This window comes from Herpailurus yagouaroundi, unplaced genomic scaffold (genome assembly GCF_014898765.1).
Source record: "Herpailurus yagouaroundi ecotype Mexico unplaced genomic scaffold, PumYag 186, whole genome shotgun sequence".
In the NCBI taxonomy this organism is placed as follows: Eukaryota; Metazoa; Chordata; class Mammalia; order Carnivora; family Felidae; genus Herpailurus; species Herpailurus yagouaroundi.
Genome location: NW_024412417.1, coordinates 20,215,917 through 20,237,722, shown reverse-complemented (window position 1 = coordinate 20,237,722; position 21,806 = coordinate 20,215,917). Strand labels below are relative to the sequence as shown.

Below are 21,806 nucleotides of genomic sequence, written 5' to 3'. Positions count from 1 at the left end.
CAAAAACAATCTTAACATCCTACATATGTGTCTCTAAAAATATGTCTGAACACAAGGGTAAGATTTAAAAGACCTGGAGCCATGTTTTCTTTGCCTTCATGTTCTCCATAGTTAGCACAGTGCCTAGAACTTTGTAGGTCCTCTCTAGATGTTTGTGAATGAACGGAAGCTCCCCAGAGCCCAGAGGATATTTGTGTGGTGCTGTATGTCAGGGAGAAATTAGAATTCAGCTTCAGTGAGCTTGTTCCTTTTGAGCCTTGTTAGTTTTGCCTCATTGGGGGTGCTCATAGATATAGTCCACAGAAATTAGTCACATACCATTTAGTTCTTTGGAGATATTTTCAAACTATCATTCCCCTACCTATCCTCTCTGTCTTACCACTGTGCAGTTATTCTCCAGTGGTCCTGAAGACAGTGGCCTCAGTATTTTTGTGACGGTCTGTTTTGCTTTTCCATTCCATTTTGCTTTTTCAAAGAACATTGTGGGGTGAGGAGGAAAGGGGTGGAGAGAAGAGAGAACACTGAGTACACTTGAATTTAAAAGTTAACTTGTGGAGGGCTGGGGGTGGGGCAGATTAGCAAGGCAAGCAAAGTGTTGGCCTGGGAACTTGTGCTCCGTGCCAGATGTCACTTTGAGTGGAGATCCTGGGGAAGGTTCCATTAAACAAGTCCATGGAAATTCAGAGCATAATTTGTGTGTGGAGCCTAATCTAATTGTGAGTGTGCTTCATTCTTTTTAAATACTATAAACCACCTAAGAATCAGTAGAGAATTTTTTCAGGGGGACAGGCAAAAGCATTTTGTTCAGAAGCTGGAGAGTTCAGATAATTTTTAATTGGTAAACAGTGGTGTGAGGTGCAATGCTGGAGCTGGCTGATGGAAGCTGAGCCGGTTTGCAGAATGCCTTGTCTCCCTGCCCAGCATGCACCGGCTGTCTGCAAGGTCACAGTGGGAGGGCCGCCTCCGAGGTAGTGTCCCCTCCCTGGGCGGGTTAGGCCTTGAACAGGTCTCTCTGAGCAGAGTGCAATAGCTTTTCCACCTGCTTTGCACCTGCTCTCCTCCAAGCCAGGCCCTTGATCCAGAATTCTCTCTGTTGTGCTGCCAGGTTTTCTCCTGGAAACATTTCCATGTGACCCTATTATTCCCTCTCCCTGATTCTCACTTTAGTTCCTTGAACACATGTCTGAATTAAAACAAACCCCTCTAGCCTTTCTGTTTCTCCATTTGCTTTTGTTCCAACACTCTGTATAGATGCCAGAAGTGGCCAGAATTTACCCAGTTTGTTTGTTTTATTTTATTGACATTTGTGCTTCCAAAGAAAAGATATTTGCTTTAAAGGTGGATTACACGGCACTAGATTAAATCTAGCATTGATCTCGGAGCATCTCAATCCTTTCTGATTAGATTATTTAATTTTTTGCACAGTCCTCAGGCAATATGAGAGTCATTTCTTCCTTTCATTTGGCTGAGAAAGTTCCTGCTTGGTTTGCTTTTCCACTCTGATAGGGCAGAAAACATACATATCTTCATTCAATTGTTCTTTTATGTAGTGGCATTGCAGTCAAGCATGTAACACAAGGTGAGGGTGTTTGTTAATGTTTCACATACTTGCTGCTTTTGCTGTTTTAAATTCTTATTCACTTGGATGACGTTGAACCAATGCAGTTAATTTTCTGAACCTAACAACTAGGTTCAGAACTGGGAAGGATCTCCACTGTCAGGGTTCTCCTCCCTTCACCATATGACCCACCTCCTAACTGTCATAGTCATCTGCCTTGCCTTCCAGCCTCCAATCTCTCCCCCAGATATTGCTGTCACTATATCTGCAAAAACATCACTGTATTCATATCACCATTCCATCCAAAACTCCCGCATGGCTCCCTCTTGCCTTCCAAGTAAACTCCCTGAGGACAGCATTCACATTCTTCAGCATTCCAAGACAACTCACCTCTGTGGCTGCTTTATCTCATCCAATCACTATCCTCCAGCCAAACAAGGGATCCAACATATTCTGAATATTCCCTGTGTTTTCCTTCCTCCATGTGTCAGGTCTGGCCATCCCTTTCACCTGAGGTCTGTCCCTTTCTGCACCCCCAACACTTGTTCCCATTCTGTCCAGTGTTCGAGGCCCATCTTAAGTGGCATCTCATCCATGACATATCTCCTCCCCCATTACCCTCACCTGGCTAGAAGTATTTCTTCTCCCTCTGTGTTCCCTCAGGGCCCCCCTGTCTATATTGCACCCATCTTGTCCTCTCATATTCCAGTTGTTTGTGTGGCCCATCTCCTGACAGGGTCTTTGGGCCCTGGAGTTCTTCTCCAGGCCCTTCCTCCCCAATCTCTACTCCCAAAGCCTTAGCATGTGCAAGGTTTACTGCATATTTGAAATGGACTAAATTGAACGTTATTATCTTGGTTTCCAGTTCTTAGATCTTTGTGAATTCTGATCGTGAGGTCCCAAGCAGAGAGGGTGGAAAAGAAACTAGAGTCAGACAACCAGCTCTGCTGTTTACTAACTCATGGCGCGGGGCAAATCACGTCACACTCAGAACCTCAGTTTCCTCGTCTACACTCTGAATGTTTTTGAGAGGAAGAATTAAAGGAAATGGCAGACATAGAGTTTCTATCACATTCAGCTTTTGGTTCACAGCAGCTGGTAACATTAGTACCTGACCCCGTCCTTCCTTGAGTAGGTTATCCCTTCAAGGCCTGTGTAATCTGTAGTCTGCCGTCAACACCATACCTTTCGTGTTTTCATGCATGTCATTAATAAAGCATGTTAAGTAGGTTAAGGACAAGGGCAGAGTCAGGTGACACATCACTGGAGATTTCCCTCAAAGTTGACAGGCAATCCATTAGTCAACATCCTTTGGGTACTGGACTGTGCCATCCCCCAGTGCACATCTCCACCTTGTTCGGAAGACTGTTCTAAGTGACTAAATGCCTACTGGATTCCACACGTGTGATTTATGTGGTAGCCTGCAATCCTAACTCTGTCAGAAAAGGAAGTGAGAGCTGTGTGTCCTATCTGGTTCTTAGTGAACTCTTGCTGGCTCCTACTTGCCTCTACAGCTTTACTGCAGATCAACACCAAACTTGGCAGTTTATAATTTTCAGAATTTACCTTTCTGTCTGCTTTGAATACCTGTATACTTTTTGTTCATCTCCAACCTGTTACTTCTCTTCCTTTGTGGTTTCTCAAAAATTAGTCGGGGTTGGGGTGGCACCAGGGTGGCTCGGTCAGTTAAGTATCTGACTTCAGCTTAGGTCATGATCTCACAGTTCATGGGTTTGAGCCCCTCATCCAGCTCTCTGCTGTCAGCACGGAACCCGCTTCAGATCCTCTGGCTCCCTCTCTCTCTGTCTCTCCCCTGCTCTCTCTCTCAAAAATAAATAAACATTAAAAAAATTTAGTGGTGTTATTTCAGCCAGATATGTAAGTACTTTCAGTACCTTCCCCCTTCATTCAACAAATATTCTTCTGAGCCTACTGTATATGCCAGGCACTGTGCTTGGCCCTAGGGAGACAGGGATGAATGACACACAGGCCTTCCTAGGCTGCGTGATTTTTGCATGCCAAGTTTTGGGCTGAAAGCTTGAGTTTTAAGAGATTTGGTCATATGGGGTAGAGATAGGGGTGGAGGGAATATCTATCCTAATTGTAAGTAATGCTAGTCTGTCAGTCCAGTTGAAGGGAGAAAAAGAGGAAGGTAGCTCGGAGAGCTTTTTCAGGAGCCACTGCTGAATGCTGAGAGTGGGGAACTTTTAAATCTGTCGAGGCAACAGCACCTACTGTGTGCTAACGGCTGCATTACACACTGGGATACAATGAACAGAAGCCCTCAAGGAGGGCCATCTGGGTGCCTCAGTCAGTTAAGCCTCTGACTCTTGATTTCAGCTCAGATCATGATCTCACAGTTTGTGGGGTCGAGCCCCACATCAAGTCCACGTTGGGCTCTACTCTGACGCATGGAGCCTGCTTGAGTCTCTCTCTCCTCTCTCTTTCTACCCCTCCCCCTACCTCTCAAAATAAATAAATAAACTTTAAAAAAAAGAGTGCCCAAGGAGCTGATGACATGCTGGGAAATTGTAAGCAGGCATTGCAGTGCAGTGTGATAAATGCTTCTTAAATTCTGGGTAGGGTGAGAGCATGAAGGAGGGGCCCTTCCTGAAGGTCAAAGAGGCCAGAGACCTGAATAACAGGTAGTAGTTAGTCAGGCTCAGAGGGACAGGAAAATAATCCAGGTAGAGGGAACAGCATGTGTGGAAGCTGGGAGTCTAAAGAGTACTGTGCTGCCTTCAGGAAATGGTGGTGGTTGCACTGGCTGGGGTACAGTAGCAGCTAAAGAGATTATAAAGGGCTTGTAAATCATGCATTTGGACTTGATCTTAAGGATGTGGGGTGCCATTAGAGGGTTTCAACAGGGGAGCCACCTAATGAGATTGATGCTCTGGAAAAGCATGGGAGATGGAGTGTTCAGGGCCACGGTGAGCTGCTAGGGCACAGTGTGTGGCTGTTTCAGTAATTCTGGGCGAGAAATGCTGATGGTCTGTGGTGGAGCATTCTGGATGGGAAGAAGCAGACGGAGTTCAGAGTCACTAAACAGATCTGAGCAGGTGGCTTGCAGTTTATGGTTAAATATTAAAAACAAGAGCCATTGATTATAGTGGTTTTCAAATTTTACTGTATGTAAAAGATCACCTGGACAGTTCATAAAAATGTGGATTATGGGAGTCAGTGTGTATTTTCAGCAAATAGTCTAGATGACATGATGCAGATGGTCCTCAGACCACAAGAATCCCTTTCTATTAGATGTTTTAAAATGACAGTACTTCTTTTAAGTGTATTCATAGTATGTTCACTTTTCACTTAAGAATGAAGATTCAATCCTGTTATCTCTGTTGAAAATGCAGGAATGGCTCAGCCCCTAGGGTTAATGTGCTAAAAAAAAAAAAAAAAGAGCTGTCTCCTCCCTGTTTGCTCTCAGAAAGGGATGCAGAGCCAAGCAGAGTGGCTGTAATCTTGTTAAAACCCCTGCTGCAGATTGTTTGTAAATGAATTTTCAAAGCTTTCAGCATGCCCTTTGCAAGAGCAAGCAAGCGACCATTAATGGAAAAAACAGTATTTCCCCAACCCTTGAAGTTCCATGCAGGTGTGCATTCTTAGTGTTTTAGGCATATTTTGATGCACTTTTTATTGTGATCTTTCTCAGGCCAATATACCTGGTTTCAAATCCCAGCTTCACCATTTATGACCTGTGTCACCACGAGCAATGGCTGTGGCTGTCACCACGAGCAATGGCTGTGGCTATGGCTGTCCTTTCCTTCTCTCATCTGTAAAATGAGAATAAAACCACCTGTCTCATAGGCGTGGTGTGAGGATTGAATGAGAAAACAAGTAAACCATGCTGAACAGTGTATGAACATAATAAGCCATTTCTGACCATTACTGCCCAGTAATCTGTAAAAACTTTATATCATTGAATTAGAGGTTAGTCATTAATAAGCACTTCACCTTCTTATTTCAGTCATAGTAATTTAAAAACACACACATTTATGGTGCCCATATGCAAGAATTCTTAAAGAAACATAAGTGTTTAGCAACACATACCAAACATATGAATAAATAGGCCAATAATAACAATGATGGATATTTATTGTGCACTTAACAATTGTCCCAGTCTGTCCTTAAATTCTCACAATGATCCCATCAAACAGGCGTGCTTGATCCCTTTTTGGATTGAGGAAGCTGAGGTGTGGAGAGATTAAGTGATTGCCTGTGGTCACATTGTCATTCAAGAAAAGATCAAATATTTGAACTCAGAACCTTCCAAAGCTAGACGCTCCTCTTATCTACAGCTGTTAGATATGTATTGTCAGTTAAGTGAAGCATGGTTAGTAACACTCAGATTTATGCCAAGTAAATTAAGAAATTGACTCATCTTGAATGTGAAATGTGTAAAACTTGATTACCAAGTGTTTTCTGTGGTGTACAGCTCTATTTAAATCACAGTCAAGCCTGCACTCCGCTTCCCAGAGGCAGCCATTCAGGAGCTACGCTAGATGATCTTTGAGGGCATCTTGGTCAGAGTGTCTTAGAGCCGTGCTTCTCCAACTTGAGTGTACAGATATCTCAAGGGCTTGTTAAAAACTAGATTACTGGGGCCTCACCCCTGCCTCTGAGTTGCTGCCTCAGTAGGTCTGGGATGTGGTCTGAATGTGAGCATTTCTAACAAGGTCCCAGGTGCTGCTGCTGCTGCTGCTGCTGCTGCTGCTGATTTGGGGACCAAACTTTGAGAACCACCATCTCTGAGGAATAAGTAGATGATTTTGGTGAATTTAGGAGCAGAGGATGGTTTAAAATCTACCCCATGATTGCTGACCTGCTCCACAGACCTCACTGCTTAACTTGACCAAGACACTTGGAAGCAACAAATCGTCAGCTCTAACATGGAGATGGTTAGATGAAAATCAAAATATAAAAATCTTTATCTTTAATATTTCCAAAGCAGGGCAGTTGCTTTCTGATGTAGAAACTTTTACACAGTCTCTTCCCCTTCCCCAAACAGTGGGGCCTGGTTTAAAACCCAGGTGGTTCCCTTACCTGTGACTCAAACCCAGTGTTTGGCTTTAGAAGTAGGTACTTTACCCAGTTCTGGGCTGTGTTAAGGAAGCACCATGGAGCAAGGATTTTCTCCCTCGGTGAGGATATATTTATAGTCCAGTGACTCTGGGGATCTTCTCATGTCTCTGGGCTGGTCTCATTGTCGACACTAAGGGGGAAAGTCATGGAGTAACCTAAGCAAAACCCAAATGACGTCATGTAATCTCTCATCTTTTAGGGCTACTCAGGGTCAGAATGACCCAAGAATGGAGGATCATCTCAGGCATGTTGGACCCTAAAATTGGGATAGGGTAAGGCAGACATTTTAGTTTTACTTGTAACTGTTGATCCTCCATGGCAGTAAGAGATAAGAGTACAGAAAGATGAACGATCTGCAGAGCATTTCTTTTCGTCTGTGGAATATATTACATTAAAGTGGATTTGCTCTCTGGGTTTTTTCCTTAGGGAGACTTGTGCCTCTGGAAATACAAATAGTTGTTTATCAGAATGGAAACTCTGGCTAGATGAGTAACTGGAATAAACCCAATTCATTTTCTCATCACCAGGAGATTGAAGAAATTATGGTATGAGTATTACAATGGAATATTAGATAGCAGTCAAATGAATGCACCGCAAATATATGGAGAATCTTAGCAATATGATTTTAAATTAAAATTGTCCCCAAAGATTATAGATATCATGGTAGCCTGTTGTAAAAATGAAAGATAGACAAGACAGAAAGTAAAAAAGAATCTGGTTTTTTGGAATATTTATACGTGTGATAATTCTTTATAAAAAGGAAAGGAAGGAAATGGTGAACAGGGTATAAGATGAGGAGGTAAATACAAGTTAGTGTGGATGTTCTAGTTTTTGTGATGGGTGGTGGTGTCTTCCCTGATTATTATGTTAAATGTAAACAAAAATATAAATACAATAAATAAATACTAAACAAATAAACATAAATACTGGTTCATACAAACCAGTCAGTAAAGAAATAAAGATAGTCTTGCATGGACCAATGATGAGAGTGCGTCAAGAACCAAGGAGTCTGATTAATCCAATTCTGTGCATCTGCGACTCATTTTTAAAAGAGGAGGAGGGAGTGAGGAAATCGATTTCTAAGTTGCAGAGAAAATAATGAAATGTCACCTTCTAGGCCCATGCTTGGTTCCCACTCAGCACTGTGGCCTGAAGGCTTTGCCTCTTTCTCCCATCTCTCATGTCATTTGGTCCATTTGGTTCTTTATAAATGAAGGTCACTGAGGGAAGATATCAGTAGGTCACTGAAGATCGCCAGCAGAGTCATTCAGACAAAGCATGGCTGTAGTATCACTGGGGTAGGAAAAACATGTGGTTCCTTTTCTCTGATACCTACTTCTCGGAAAAAGGTAACACGTCTACATTTTTTCTTAGAGAAGCAAAAGTAGGAATTTTAGAAAATGAGGAAGACTGTGTCCAGTACAAAAGACTTGTTGCCAGACACAAATTTGGGGGCCTGTGTCTTAGAAGGATGTTAAACGACTTGCCTCTGAAGTGCCTTTATTGCCTCATTTCCTTGCTATTGCTTTTCCTCTGGTGTTACTTCCCTCGTATGCTGTTCCCTTCACCCTGCACGACTGTCTCCACAGCCCCTCGTGCTACAGGCTTGAATGGTCATGGGTAGTTTTGAAAGCTGGCTAGTTTAGTCAGCCTCTTCCATGTAATCTTAATCTTTCCAGCAGGAAATAGTACTTCCCTTTGTTGACCTTTTTTAGAACCTAAGTTAGCTCCCTGCTAAGGCATTTGCCTGTTTCTGACAGCAGGATCAGTGTCTCAGCCTGACATTTGCTAGGTGTACCAAGAGCTGTGGGCATTCAAATATGAACTAATGACATCTCACCCTTGTGGAATGTCGTCTCCCACCGTGCGTGTGACCCACAGTCTCTAGGAGAAAGTTCTCTAGTTGGCTATTCTTTCATGTGTTTCAGGCTTTCACGTGAAATTGGAGAATTCAGTAGATACAGCCCATATCTGAGGATTCCCTTGTTGATTTATAATCTAATTGGAGGAGAACGAATCCTTACCATTCTCTATCAGAACCATCTTCTGTTTGTTTATTTTCATGCTAGTTTTGGTTTGCTGCTCACACTTCACGGGACAGCTCACCTCACTCCTGGTTCCTGATCCAAGTCCTCTTCCTTGATTCTGGTCTTACATAGTGTTGGGATCCAGATGTGGTTCAGGGAGGGTAATCATAAGAAGAAAAATAAAAATGAGGGCAGTATTTTAAAGTGTTTGCCGAATGCCAGGCACTACTTTTTCATATATTAACTTATTTAATCTTTTCAACAACTCGACGAGATAGATGCTATTATTTTTTTCCTCTCATAGAAGAAAGGGAGACACAGAGAGGCTACATGGCTTTTCCAAGGTCACACAGCTAGTAATGGAAGCTACTAAACCATAGCACCTCATAAAAAGCAAAGAGAAACAACTTCACAGAGATTGAAATGCAAGACAGAAACAGAAAAGGGGATACATCATTCATGAACCAACAGGAAAGGACATTAAGATATGAGAAGTGGAGCATGACTGAGTGCTGACAAGGTCCATTGATGTAACTCTCTGACAGACTGTTTCAGTGCAGGAAAGGGGAAGTTCAGCGCTGCTGAGAAAGTCAAGGGAGTGGGCTGAGATCCAGAGGCAATTTCAGTGTAGATGTGGATCGTGGCACCCCTGGAGGTGAGGCCACTGTCACAGGTGGCGGGGCCTGTGAGTGCAGAACAAGAGCTGTGTGGTGTGACCTGGAGAGTGTCACACGGGGTGCCAAGGATGAAGAGAGGCAATCAAGCCTGTTAGATATTAGAGTCTTTTTTCTTTTTTTAATTTTTTAATGTTTTGTTTTGTTTTTTGAGAGAGAGAGAGAGAGCATGAGTGGGAAGGGCAGAGAGAGAGGGAGACAGAATGTGAAGCAGGCTCCAGGCTCTGAGCTGTCAGCACAGAGCCAGATGCAGGGCTCGAACTCACGAACTGCAAGATCATGACCTGAGCAGAAGTCAGAAGCTTAACCGACTGAGCCACCCAGGTGCCCCTAGATCTTGGAGTCAATTAGGAAAACAGTGCTTACGACAAAAGTAAAGTTAAAAAACAAAATGAAACACCATGTTGTCTTAGAGTGTTGTTGCAGGTCACTGCAGTGAGTAGTAAATTATGTCATCTCCTAGGAAGTGGGTGTTTTTGTTCCATTCATGGTGTCAAACTGCCTGCGGACAACACCGCTTCACTGAGAGTAGAAAATGAGGTGACTTCGAACAAGACTCATCCTCTCCCTTTCTCTTACACTCTGGACTTAAAGTCACAGACCTCAGTCCTAGCCCTGTCCCTGGCTTTATCAGTCAGCATTTCTCTCTCCCAGGCCTCATCACCTCTTCCCTCCCCCATTAACTCATTCTGCATTGACACCCTTACTCTGATCCCACCAGCCACCTCCAGTTTGCTTTTCCCTGATTTAGGTTTTCCTGCCAGACCTGGAGGGCAGGCACTTCATTTTGGTAAACACTGGATAAACAACACTTCTCCTTAAATAGAAGCAGCAGACTCCCCATCTAGCTTTTTTAAAGGGGCAGAAAGTCCATTCAGTTCTGTGAATTTGACAAGAAATTAAAGATAAGGAATGTGCAAAAGTCTGAAAAATTTTTCAGGGAGGATTTGCTTTCCTTATTACCAGGCTCCCAGAACAATCAGTTAGGATGAAGTTCATGGCCACAGTGGATGTAACCCTTCCCAGACCTGTTCGGTGGAAGGCAGTGGGAGATGGAACCACCTGCCGAAGGGTTTGTGTCTGATGCTGATTCATCGTGGAAGATGATGTGTTGCCTATGTGGTTCATTTGGTGCCATTCAGCATGTTAGCCTTGGACACATTGGCCACACCCAAGGCAGCAAGTTAAGGCTGATGGCATAACCCAGATGGAGAGTTTTCTAGATTGTGAAATTATTCTCTCTGCTGAATGGTATTTGACACCCCCAGCTCTAAACTGGCCAGTCCTTTCTCTTTAAATTTTTTTTTTCAACGTTTATTTATTTTTGGGACAGAGAGAGACAGAGCATGAACGGGGGAGGGGCAGAGAGAGAGGGAGACACAGAATCCGAAACAGGCTCCAGGCTCTGAGCTGTCAGCCCAGAGCCCGACGCGGGGCTCGAACTCACAGAGCGCGAGATCGTGACCTGGCTGAAGTCGGACGCTTAACCGACTGCGCCACCCAGGCGCCCCCAGTCCTTTCTCTTTAAAACAGGATTATGAAGACTTCAAATCATGGACCCACTACTAATTATCCACTAGCTTTGCAAACCAACATGTGTACACATGAGTTTGACTGGACCTGGGCCAGTATTCAAATGTGTGCCTCCTCCAAGTCCCTGTCTTCCTTTCCAACCCTCTGAAGATGGATTTAGCCCAGGAGGGTGCCTTCGGAAGGCCATGAGGGTGCAGGCCACTCTGGAAGTTAGATTCTTCTCTTCTGGGCACTTTAGTCTTCAAACTGACTCCTCCTTTGGCAGCTGGTTCACCTCGACTTTTTACTTACCTTCAACTTCCTATTGAAGAAAGTCTTTGCAATCTGACTGCACCTGGAGGGAGATTCCATGTGCTCTTTATCTTTGGAGGTCTCCTCCCCAGTGTGGTCTGTGACTGCTGGCTGCACAGTCATCTGAGATTTATTGAAAATGCAGATTCCTGGATTCCCCCCAGGCCTTCTGAACTGGAATTTTTGTGACTCTTACCCAGAAGTCTGCACTATTATTCAACTTTCCAGTGATCTTTAGGCACAGTAAGGTTTAATAATCACTGCATTATTAATAATAAGTATAAAATGAATATTTATGAGCCTGTCAAACACATCTCATGCATTTCACTTTTCATTTATTTCAGCTTCACAACAATCCTCCAAGACAGGAACTGCTATCCACCTAGAGTGGGGCTGACACATAACACATGGCACATGCTCAATAAATTTTTGTTAAATACACACACACGCACGCACACACACACACACACACACACACACATATACATAGACATATACATATACATACACATATACATATATACATACATATATACATGGAGTCAGGCTGTTATAGTGCCTTCTTTAGGTAGAGCTTGTTGGGTGTGTGACTTTGCAGGCTGGCTCCTCCTTCTGCTGATGCTGGGTAGTGCATGGCAGTGGTGATAGAGGATCCCAGATTGGCACCTGATTGGCCTTTGGTTGAGTTGATGGATCTCTCATCTAGCGTTCTCTTCCTGGCCATCTCTGGCAAATTAAAAGGGCCACATATTTATTTATTACTAATGAAGAGAGCAAGCCCAGGGAAGCTGGGTGGTCATTCACGAAACCAGACAACACCTGGTGTCCTTCCTGTAGTTTACTCAAGTCGGTCAATACACAGACTTAATTTTCCCTGGGGGTGAAGCAAAGGGAGACTAGTTGCATCCTGGGTTCCTGTCAGAAATGTTCACTTCCTCCTGCTTTCTTGAAGTTTCTTTACACCCTCTATGTTTATCATTTCTTTCATCCACTTTCTTGGTTAGCAGGTGTATTCCCTGTATTTCTGCCAAGATAAAGGAGTGAACAGGTGAAGTTGTCTTCGACCTGTCAGGCCTCTTGGGCCTCCTTTCTCATGCTCCTCCCCTCCTTTTCTCAGACCAGGCTCAGGGGATTGGCCTCTGATAAGTAGAGCTCAGTAAACCTATGTACATTTTCCTGGGGGCTTTCTGAAGGCAGGGTTCTAACCTGGGTGCAACTCTAGAGATTTTTGGAGGAGACCATAGGGAGTTTGTTTTAAAACCACAGATGTTTTAGACATACTCTGTTGTACATGCACACACATACACACACACAGAGTAAAAAATAGAAACATATTCTCCACTGACAAATGGCTGAAGGAAAACCACCTTTTATAAAGAGTGATTATAAAAATGTTTGACTTAAAGGGGAGCCTGGGTGGCTCAGTCGGTTAAGCATCTGACTTTGGCTCAGGTCATGATCTCGTGGCTCGTGAGTTTGAGCCCCTCGTCGGGCTCTATGCTGACAGCTCAGAGCCTGGAGCCTGCTTCAGATTCAGTGTGTCTGTCTTTCTCTCTGCCGCTCCCCTGCTCACTCTCTGTCTCTCTCTCAAAAATAAATTAAAAATAAATAAATAAATAAATAAATAAATAAATAAATAAAAATGTTTGACTTAAATAGGAGAAGGCATTTCCTATTGTGGGACTTTTTAAGGGAAAGGTGTTTAAAAAGCTCTCTTCTGGCCTTCAAGCCACTGTACCAGTAGTTCTAACTAGAAATAGTAATAGCTAACATATACTGAGTGCTTGCCATGTACGAAGCACTGTTCTAACTTCTCTGCATGCTTCACCTAATTCCTGCAATCCCTTAACAATACTTACTATTAATATCTTCATCTCCATTTCACAGATGAGGCATCGAAGGCAGAGAGAGAGGGTACATGATTTGCTTAAGGCTTTACAGAGTTAGAAGAGGCATGATTCAAACCCAAGTGACTAGACTCCAGGGCCCTCTTAATACTACATTAAATGGCATGACTGCTTTTATTATAAAATGCTTTTTCTTTAGAAAAAATTAGATTGTTTCAAAGGAAAAATAAATTGTCAGTAATTGTAGTGCCTCCTATTTTTTTTTTTTTTTGAAGAGTAATATGCACATGGTTAGAAAAGCCAAATAGCTTGGGAATATATAAAATGAAAATAAGGGTCTTGTATATCCCACTGTCCCATTTCCAAGAGAAACCACTATTATCAGATCTTTTTTATTCCTCAATAAAAATGTTCTATGCATGTAGCCAGTTATATATTATTTAAAGATTTGTTTATCAAAATTAGGCATGCCATACCTACTATTCTGCTTCTTGGTTTTCTTTTTTTTTTTCTTTTTAAAGTTTATTTATTTATTTTGAGAGAGAAAGAGAATGTGGTAGGGGCAGAGAGAGGGCAAAAGAGAGAGAATCCCAAGCAGTCTCCACGCTGTCAGTGTGGAGCCAGACATGGGGCTTGAACCCACAAACCGTGAGATCATGACCTGAGCCAAAACTGGAAGTCAGACACTTAAACAACTGAGCCACCCAGGCGCCTCTGCATCTTGGTTTTCTTATGTAGCGACAGGTCTTCTAGATGTTTTCACTCCAGCACACACAGCTTCATGTCACTCACTCCTTGCATGATTGTAGACTATACTCTTAGGTCCCTGTATCATCTGATTTCACCAGTCACTATTGATGGGCAGTTAGGTTGTTTTTTTGATGCTTAGGTGCAGGACAAATTCCTAGCAATACAGCTTTCTTTTTTATGGATATTACACCAACTCACACTCTTGCTAACTCTTATGGGAGTATTTTTCCCAAACCTTCAACAGAAGTAGTGATATCAAACTGTTTTTTTAATTTTTTGCCAGTCTTGTGGATGCAAAAAAAAACCCTTGTTTACATTTACATTTATAATGTTATACATGAGATTGAGTGGCTATTTGTGTAGGTTGATCATTTATTTTTCTTTGCCATCTGCCTGTTCATGTCTTTTGCCCATTTTTCTGTTATTTTTTTTTTCTTATTTGTATGAGCTTTTGGTAAATTAAGGAGATTGGCCCTTTGTCTGTCATATGTTGTAAATATTTTCTTTCAGTTTATTATTTGTTTTTGACTGCCGTTTTCCCATAAGCAGTTTTACAGTTACGTAGTCATATTTTTCAATACAAAATTATTCTCTAAATACTTTAAATTTGAACTTCCTTTTGTTTTTAATTGTTTATATATGTTTTTAAATTTATGGTGTCTCCATCTATTGAACATCATTCAGAATGAAGATAAATCCTTTGTGTAATTTAATGAAAATGATGCTTAGAATTTTTCAGAAAGACCTCTGAAATGCAAGAAAACTTGTGTATATATTTTCAATCAGTTTATTGGTCTTTTGATCAAATACTCCTTTTCTAAGATAAACATCTATAGGGGTCTTAGGGAATAGTTTGCAAAAACTAAAGTAAAAATCATTTAGGTTGTGAAGCATTTCTTGGATTCATTGGCTAGGTGCCCCAAGGCTTCGCAGCTCAGAGTCTGTTCTACCAAATCTACTTTAGAGAACTTTTTTTTTTTAGAGTGTCTTCTGTAATTACATGTGTCCACTGCCCCAGTTGCTCCTTAATCGCTCTGCTTGGCTTCAGTGAAAATGGCTCCTCTCCTCCCTAGAGACTTTTAAACAAAAGATCTGTGTATCTGTGTGTGTGTTGGGGGAACAGGGGGAGGATGAAGGGATGGGGAACTATTTTTTTATTTTTTTCGTTTCTAGTTTGCTGCCTCTATTTGAGGTGGGGATATAGGTGGCCAACCTGAATTAATTCGATAGCTTTGTAATGACAAAGGATAAAGGAAGGTTTGGGGTTGCTTCAATCAGTGGTTTAGAACGGCTTAACATGGCTTAGTCGACTGTCTTCAGAGGCCTGTGATGCTCTGATGTATGAGGAGGACTCCATAGTCTCCTGAAAGCAGGCAAAAATAATAACGTCCTAAGAGACCAGATTGCAGGCAGTGTTTCAAAACAGTAAGTCTAGTTATTAGTTTTTGCACATACTATTTTTGTTCCATTTTTCCTTTTCCAACTCCTGGCCTCACCATCACATGCACAGAATGCTTATTATCCTAGCAAGAGTACAGCAGTACTACCTACCAAACAAGAACCACCAGAGCTTCTGGAGGCCAGCGAGCTGAGCTTCTTGATAGCTGGAGAATGCCTTTTGCTGCAGGATGTATAGTCACTAGGACATTGGCAAAACAAGTTCATCCTCCCCTTTTCAGTCCTGGAATCCTGCTCCACCAATGCCAGCAGCTGATCGAAGACAATATTGATGAGGATGACTTAGATATGCATATTTTCAAACCCTGTTTAGCTGATCAAGCACAAGTCTTCAACAGCCAAATATTGTGTCCTTTGCTTTTTCAGAGTATTCTCTGTGACATCAGAGATTTACCTTTGGGTATCTATGCACAGGCACATGGGGGGCAAACACATTCTTGACCACAAAAACTGCTTTAGCCATCCAAAAATACATATGATGCAATGTATATTAAAAGTTTTGAAATTGAGCGTATCCTTTGACTTAAAAACTCCTGCAGGCATTTATCCTAAAGAATAGCAGGCAAGGGGGCGCCTGGGTGGCTCAGTCGGTTAAGTGTCCGACGTCAGCTCAGGTCATGATCTCGCGGTTCGTGAGTTCAAGCCCCGCGTCGGGCTCTGTGCTGACAGCTCAGAGCCTGGAGCCTGTTACAGATTCTGTGCCTCCCTCTCTCTCTCTGACCCTCCCCCGTTCATGCTCTGTCTCTCTCTCTCTCAAAAATAAATAACTGTTAAAAAAAAAAAAAGAATAGCAGGCAAGGGTATAAATTTGCATTCCCTGGAATATCCATGAAACATTAGGCCTGTATTTTAAGAGCATGGACCCTGGTCAGATGACCTGGGTTCAAGTCTTGCCCCTACTTCTTGGGAGTTGTGTCCCCTTGTGCATGTCACTCAGCTTCTTGGCCTCATTTGTGAGAGGGGCTGATAATTGTCCCCTACCCCCTGGAGTCTGTACTGTCATGAGAAATAAATGAGTAAATATGTGGGACACCTGAGTGGCTCAGTTGGTTAAGTGTCCGAATTCAGCTCAGGTCATGATCTCACAGTTCATGAGGTCAAGCCCCATGTCAGACTCTGTGCTGGCAACTCAGAGCCTGGAACCTGCTATGGATTCTGTGTCTCTCTCTCTCTCTCTGCCCCTCCCCCACTCATGCTCTGTCTTTCTCCATCTCTCAAAAATGAATAAATGTTAAAAACTTTTCAATAAATAAATAAAAATTTAAAAATAAATAAGTAAATATGCTTAGAATGGTTTTTGGCACATAGTGTTTGTTACTAATAATGGAATAATTGGACATAGCCTATTATTCATTGATTTAATAAAACAAAATGTAGTATGTTTAAAGATACTCACATATTAAAAGAAAAGCAATTAGGTTACATAGTAATGTATTTACTAGGAATGCTGAGTAATTATATACCAAAAGGTTAACTATAGTTATTTATTTATTTATTTATTTGGTGATGGAATAATAGACTACATTTTGTCCTATGAATCATTGCTATTTTCTAAATTTTCTACAAAGGAAATGTGTAATAAAAATTGTCCTTTTAACCCCTGCATAGGAGTAATAATAGCTAACACTTATTGAGACCTTACTATATCAAGCACACACACACACACACACACACACACACACACACACACATTCATTGCTTACAGTAACCTTGACAGATGCCATGCTTATTATCTCTGTTTAACAGATTTAAAGACTGAAACAGAGAGGTGAAGTAATTTGCCTAAAGTGAGTGGTAGAGGTAGGATTTGAACCCGGTCTGTCTGACTCAGGGCCTGTGTTTTTAGGTTAGGTACTCTCTTTGTATGATTTTAATAATACAAATGAGCATTGAACTACAGCACCCACAACAATAACCTAGTTACATACAAATTCAAAAGAAACAGAGTGCCTCTCCTTCCTTGAGTCTTTGTTGCCAGCTAGTAGATAAATCGGGGGTTTTCAGATAGATAAATTGACCTTTCCTTGTACCCCTTCAAAAGAGTGTATTGACTTTACATTGCATTAACCAAACTGGAAATGTATTTAAAAAAATAGGAAACTGAAATGGCGTAAGTAGCATAGACATTTTTCTCTATCATATTACTCAGTCCTGAATGCAGCCACTGGGTACCCCAAAAGAGTCTTCTAACTTCTTTCAGAGTGCAGAAGGTAAGTTAGAGAAGTATACGAAAAACGTGACCTTGGACCCTGCCCATACCTAAGAGTCAATACATTGAGTTCCAATAGCAATAAAATGTGGAACAGACTTGTCCTTTCAGTTCAGAGTACATAATTACCAAAGATCAAGGTCATCTTGAGGAAACAATGGATTTTCAGCAGTTGTCTGTTTTTGTTCTAGAATTTCTCTTGTTATTCAGGTAGTAAAGTTATAATTGATGGGCTTTTGTGTTTCTTTTAAGGAATGAAAATTGGGGTGTTTCAAAGCCATAATTTTATGTTAGAAAAGAATATCTCAAACCTGGTGGCTGCAACCACAGGATCTATTTTTGAAAAATGTCTGCCTTTATCACTTAATAACCAACCTGATAATTTACTAGCCGGCAAGGCTGGTTGATTAAGGCCATCAGGACTGGCGTATTGCTGGACAGCACTACCAATGATGAATCCTTGAGATTGTAAAATACTATAGGTTAGCCAGTGCATTACTCAGAGGCAACTAATTACATTTGGGGAGCTCATTACAATGTTAGACAGTCTCTGAAATCCAGAAGGAATAGCTGGTCTCAGTCCTGATAAATTGCCACCCTAGTTCTCCCAGAATTCTGCTGGGAATTGGGATTCACTGCTGACATCTGTGCTAAGAGGTCATTCTTGGTCTCTTTTCCACAAGAGGCTGCACTTCCTGAGAGGTCCTGGAAGCCAGGAAAGGGATTTTTCTCTCTCTGCCTTGCCATCACCTGGCAAAACAAATACAACCCATCAGTGAGAGGATCTGTTCACCAGTGGGCTAGTCCAGCTGCGTCTTGTACCAATGGGTCATCTTGGCAGTTAGGCAGATGGTAGTATATAGTTTACCCAGGAATCTCCCTGGTGCCCCTCCTTCCCGCTGCCTTCCTGAGGATGCAGCCTGGTATGGAGAAGTGGCAGGGGAACTTGGTCCTGGCCAGGACTTTTCCCCCACAAGCATTGGACAAATCAGCTTTGACTTCTTCAGTGTAGAATAGTGAGATATATGTCTGCCTTACAGAGTTGTCAAGATTAACAGAAACAAAGAATAGAAATCATGTCCTTATAGGGCCTTGTGTTACTATTGTGATGATAATTATTGTTAGAATCTCAAAGGATTTAGATTATTCATATTTTCCTCAACTCAAAAATGTGAGTTGGCTCTGGGTTCTAGACCAGAAGAGTCATAAATTGTGTTGTAGGAGTTGAGAGATAAGGTCAATTAAAATTGTATCCCTAGATTTATTTTCCAAAGCATATGGAACATTATCTTTTTTTTTTTAATCTTCTCTTTCTTCTTCCCACTTCTTCTTTTTTGCATCTTTCACTCTCCTTAACTTCCCCAGGCAATCCTTGGAATATTTCCATTATTACTATTCCAGAACTATGTATTTTTTGTTAGAAATGAATTCATATTAATTATTCTGCAACACAGCATGTTTCTAATTACATATGAACTGTAGTCTGTGCTCAAAATAGAATGTGATTTTTGTAAAGTAATGAACAATCCCCCTACCCGCTCCCCCCCGCCCAAGGAAAACTTCACATATCAGTATAATCCAGTTTCCATCACTGTCACTGAACTTTCTTCATTCTGTTTGGAAATGTTCCATTTCTGCTTTTTGTTAGGGTTGTGCTCTTAATAGAAAAACAGCAGCTGGAGTCAGAGAGTCACTGATCAGATAGTGCCGGTTCAAGCAGTTATCCGGACCCAGGCTTTCTTCCCAACGGCTTCTAACAGACTGATTCTCTCCAGACCCTAACGTGCCAGATTCAAGTATGGCTAGCTGACTGCAAAAGCCCAAAGATAAACTCTCCTGGAAAAACTCCTTTGGGACTGACAAGTCTGCTTTTCGTTCTGCCTAAAGTTTGGGCCCTGCACGTTGATGTTGTCGAGGAGTGCCCGACACACAGGAAGAGGCGTGCATTTCTGCCCCAACCTTGGGTCACAGTGCACGATCAGCTGGATGATGGGTGTCTTTATGAAACTGGCCTCACCGTGCTTCTAAGCTGTGTTTATGACGTGATGTCGTTGTACTTGCACCTTCTCTTGTTTGCTTTGAGGGAAAGGCTGGGAGCCTAGAAGGTCTGGAATCCTGCCACTTGCTGCGCTCGAGTGTGCACGCGCCGCGCCGGGAGCCGGACCGGAGAGGCAGGAGGCTGGCCAGCACGTTCTCAGGTTTCCTTTCCTTCAGGCCTCTCTCTCACTCCCCTGTTGTTTTTCAGGTAGCGAAGCTGATTTTAGCTCCTCAAGCAGCACGGGCAGCATTTCCGCTCCTGAGGTCCATATGTCTGCTGCGGGAAGCAAGCGGTCCTCCTTTTCACGCAAGTAGGCGCCGTCTCCTGCTCTGTAATTATTGAGACGCTTTAGGCAGGTGACTCACCTGTACTTTATGTTTCTATAGAACCACCTGGATTACTGTTCGTTCATGATTTTGTTATTTTTTAGTGAGTAGGGTTTGGTTTTTATAATGATTTGAAATTGAAACTTTCCCCTGTCCTACCAACTGTGGTCACAGGGCTTGACCAATATGTGTCTACCCGGTGGCTGTCTCTCATCCGGTCCTTGGCTGTGTGTCTGCTCGTCCTCTGCCTTCTCTTTTTCTCGCTCACCTGTGTACTCACCTGGTATCCACCTCCTACCTGCCCTCCTTCATGACTGTGTCATCTCTTGGCTGTGGAACCTGACTTCATAGTGACCCCTGAATACTCCCAACAGTCACTAGGGGAAGGGGGTGAAAAAAGACTAAAGTTAATGGCGTGGGTGGCCACCACCATAAAGAGACATTAGAGCAGAATAGCTAAGTATCTGTGCTCTGGAGCCAGGCTGCCTTGGTTCGAATGCCAGCTCCACCACCTATAGGCTGTGTGGCCCTGAGCAAGTTGCTTAACTTCTCTGTGCCTCAGTTTTCTCATATGTAAAATAGGACTATACCCATACCCACTTCATAGGGTTTATATACACATAGTGTGGGGTCAGTGCTTAGAACATACCAAGCATCAACAGATGTTCACCATGGATGCTATTTGGGTTGCGGGAAGAGAGGAACTGTGGGAAATCATGACCCACCATTCACATTTGGTAGGAAAGGTTGTAAGCCCTGGGACTCTCTCCTACTGTCAGTGACTTCATTCATTCAACAAGTATTTATTGAGCTTCTGCTATGAGACAGGTTCTGGAGATATGGCAGTAAACAAAACTCCATGGAAATTATATTCATTCTAGTAGGAAAAAAAGACAATAAATACATAAATAATAGAATTATTTTTAAAAACACAGAGAGAGGGGCGCCTGGGTGGCTCAGTCAGTTAAGCGTCCGACTTCGGCTCAGGTCACGATCTCGCGGTCCATGAGTTCGAGCCCCACGTCGGGCTCTGTGCTAACTGCTCAGAGCCTGGAGCCTGTTTCAGGTTCTGTGTCTCCCTCTCTCTCTGCCCCTCCCCCGTTCATGCTCTGTCTCTCTCTGTCTCAAAAATAAATAAACGTTTGGGGCGCTTGGGTGACGCAGTCGGGTAAGCGTCCGACTTCAGCCAGGTCACGATCTCGCGGTCCGTGAGTTCGAGCCCTGCGTCAGGCTCTGGGCAGATGGCTCAGAGCCTGGAGCCTGTTTCCGATTCTGTGTCTCCCTCTCTCTCTCTGCCCCTCCCCCGTTCATGCTCTGTCTCTCTCTGTCGCAAAAATAAATAAACGTTGAAAAAAAAATTAAAAATAAATAAATAAATAAACGTTAAAAAAATTAAAAAAAAAAAAAAACAACACAGAGAGAAAGGATATTGAGAGCAGTGGGATACGTGGTACATTTTAAATAGGCTGGTTCCAAGACAGCTCTGTGATAAGCTGAGCTCTGAACCAGGGACCCAAACAGTTCAATGGAGTGAGCAGCAAGACACTGGGGATGATTTGTTTTTAGACTTTGGGCAGGTCACTGGACTTTCCCAGGCCGTAGTGTCCAAATTTGCAAAAAAAGGGTTGGACCACATAATTTTTAAGGTCTCTTCCTGGAGAAAAACTAGCTAATTTCTGGAAACTTGCATTCCCAGGATTCAGCAAGCAAATATTTCCCATTCCTCCTGGGTGAGCAGAACGTTTAACTGATGTTTATAAAGGGACCTGAGACCCTCTTTGGTGAAGTTTTATTGTTAAAAAACAAAGCTGAAGCCAGACAAGCAAACAAAAGCGTGAAGTCCACAATGAAAAAGCACAATTGTTCTATCCCCAAACACAATCTAATTTGGAAATAAAGTGCCTCTGGGATCACAGAACATGAATATAAACATTCTCAGTATAAATCAGATGTGGCTTGCTCTGGGAATAAACCATTTATCTAACCCATTCAAGAAAATTAGCACATACC

At 42.5% G+C, this 21,806-nt stretch overlaps 1 protein-coding gene across 2 annotated transcripts in view; it reads left to right on the top strand.

Moving 5' to 3' along the window:
- The window catches only part of SYBU (syntabulin), a 74,415-nt gene that overhangs the window by 42,634 nt on the left and 9,975 nt on the right, over positions 1-21,806 (top strand). For both annotated transcript variants that reach the window (XM_040494270.1, XM_040494271.1), the window contains one exon: positions 19,678-19,780. In XM_040494270.1, the coding sequence (XP_040350204.1) occupies positions 19,678-19,780 (103 nt within the window). The remainder of the gene's footprint in view (positions 1-19,677; positions 19,781-21,806) is intronic.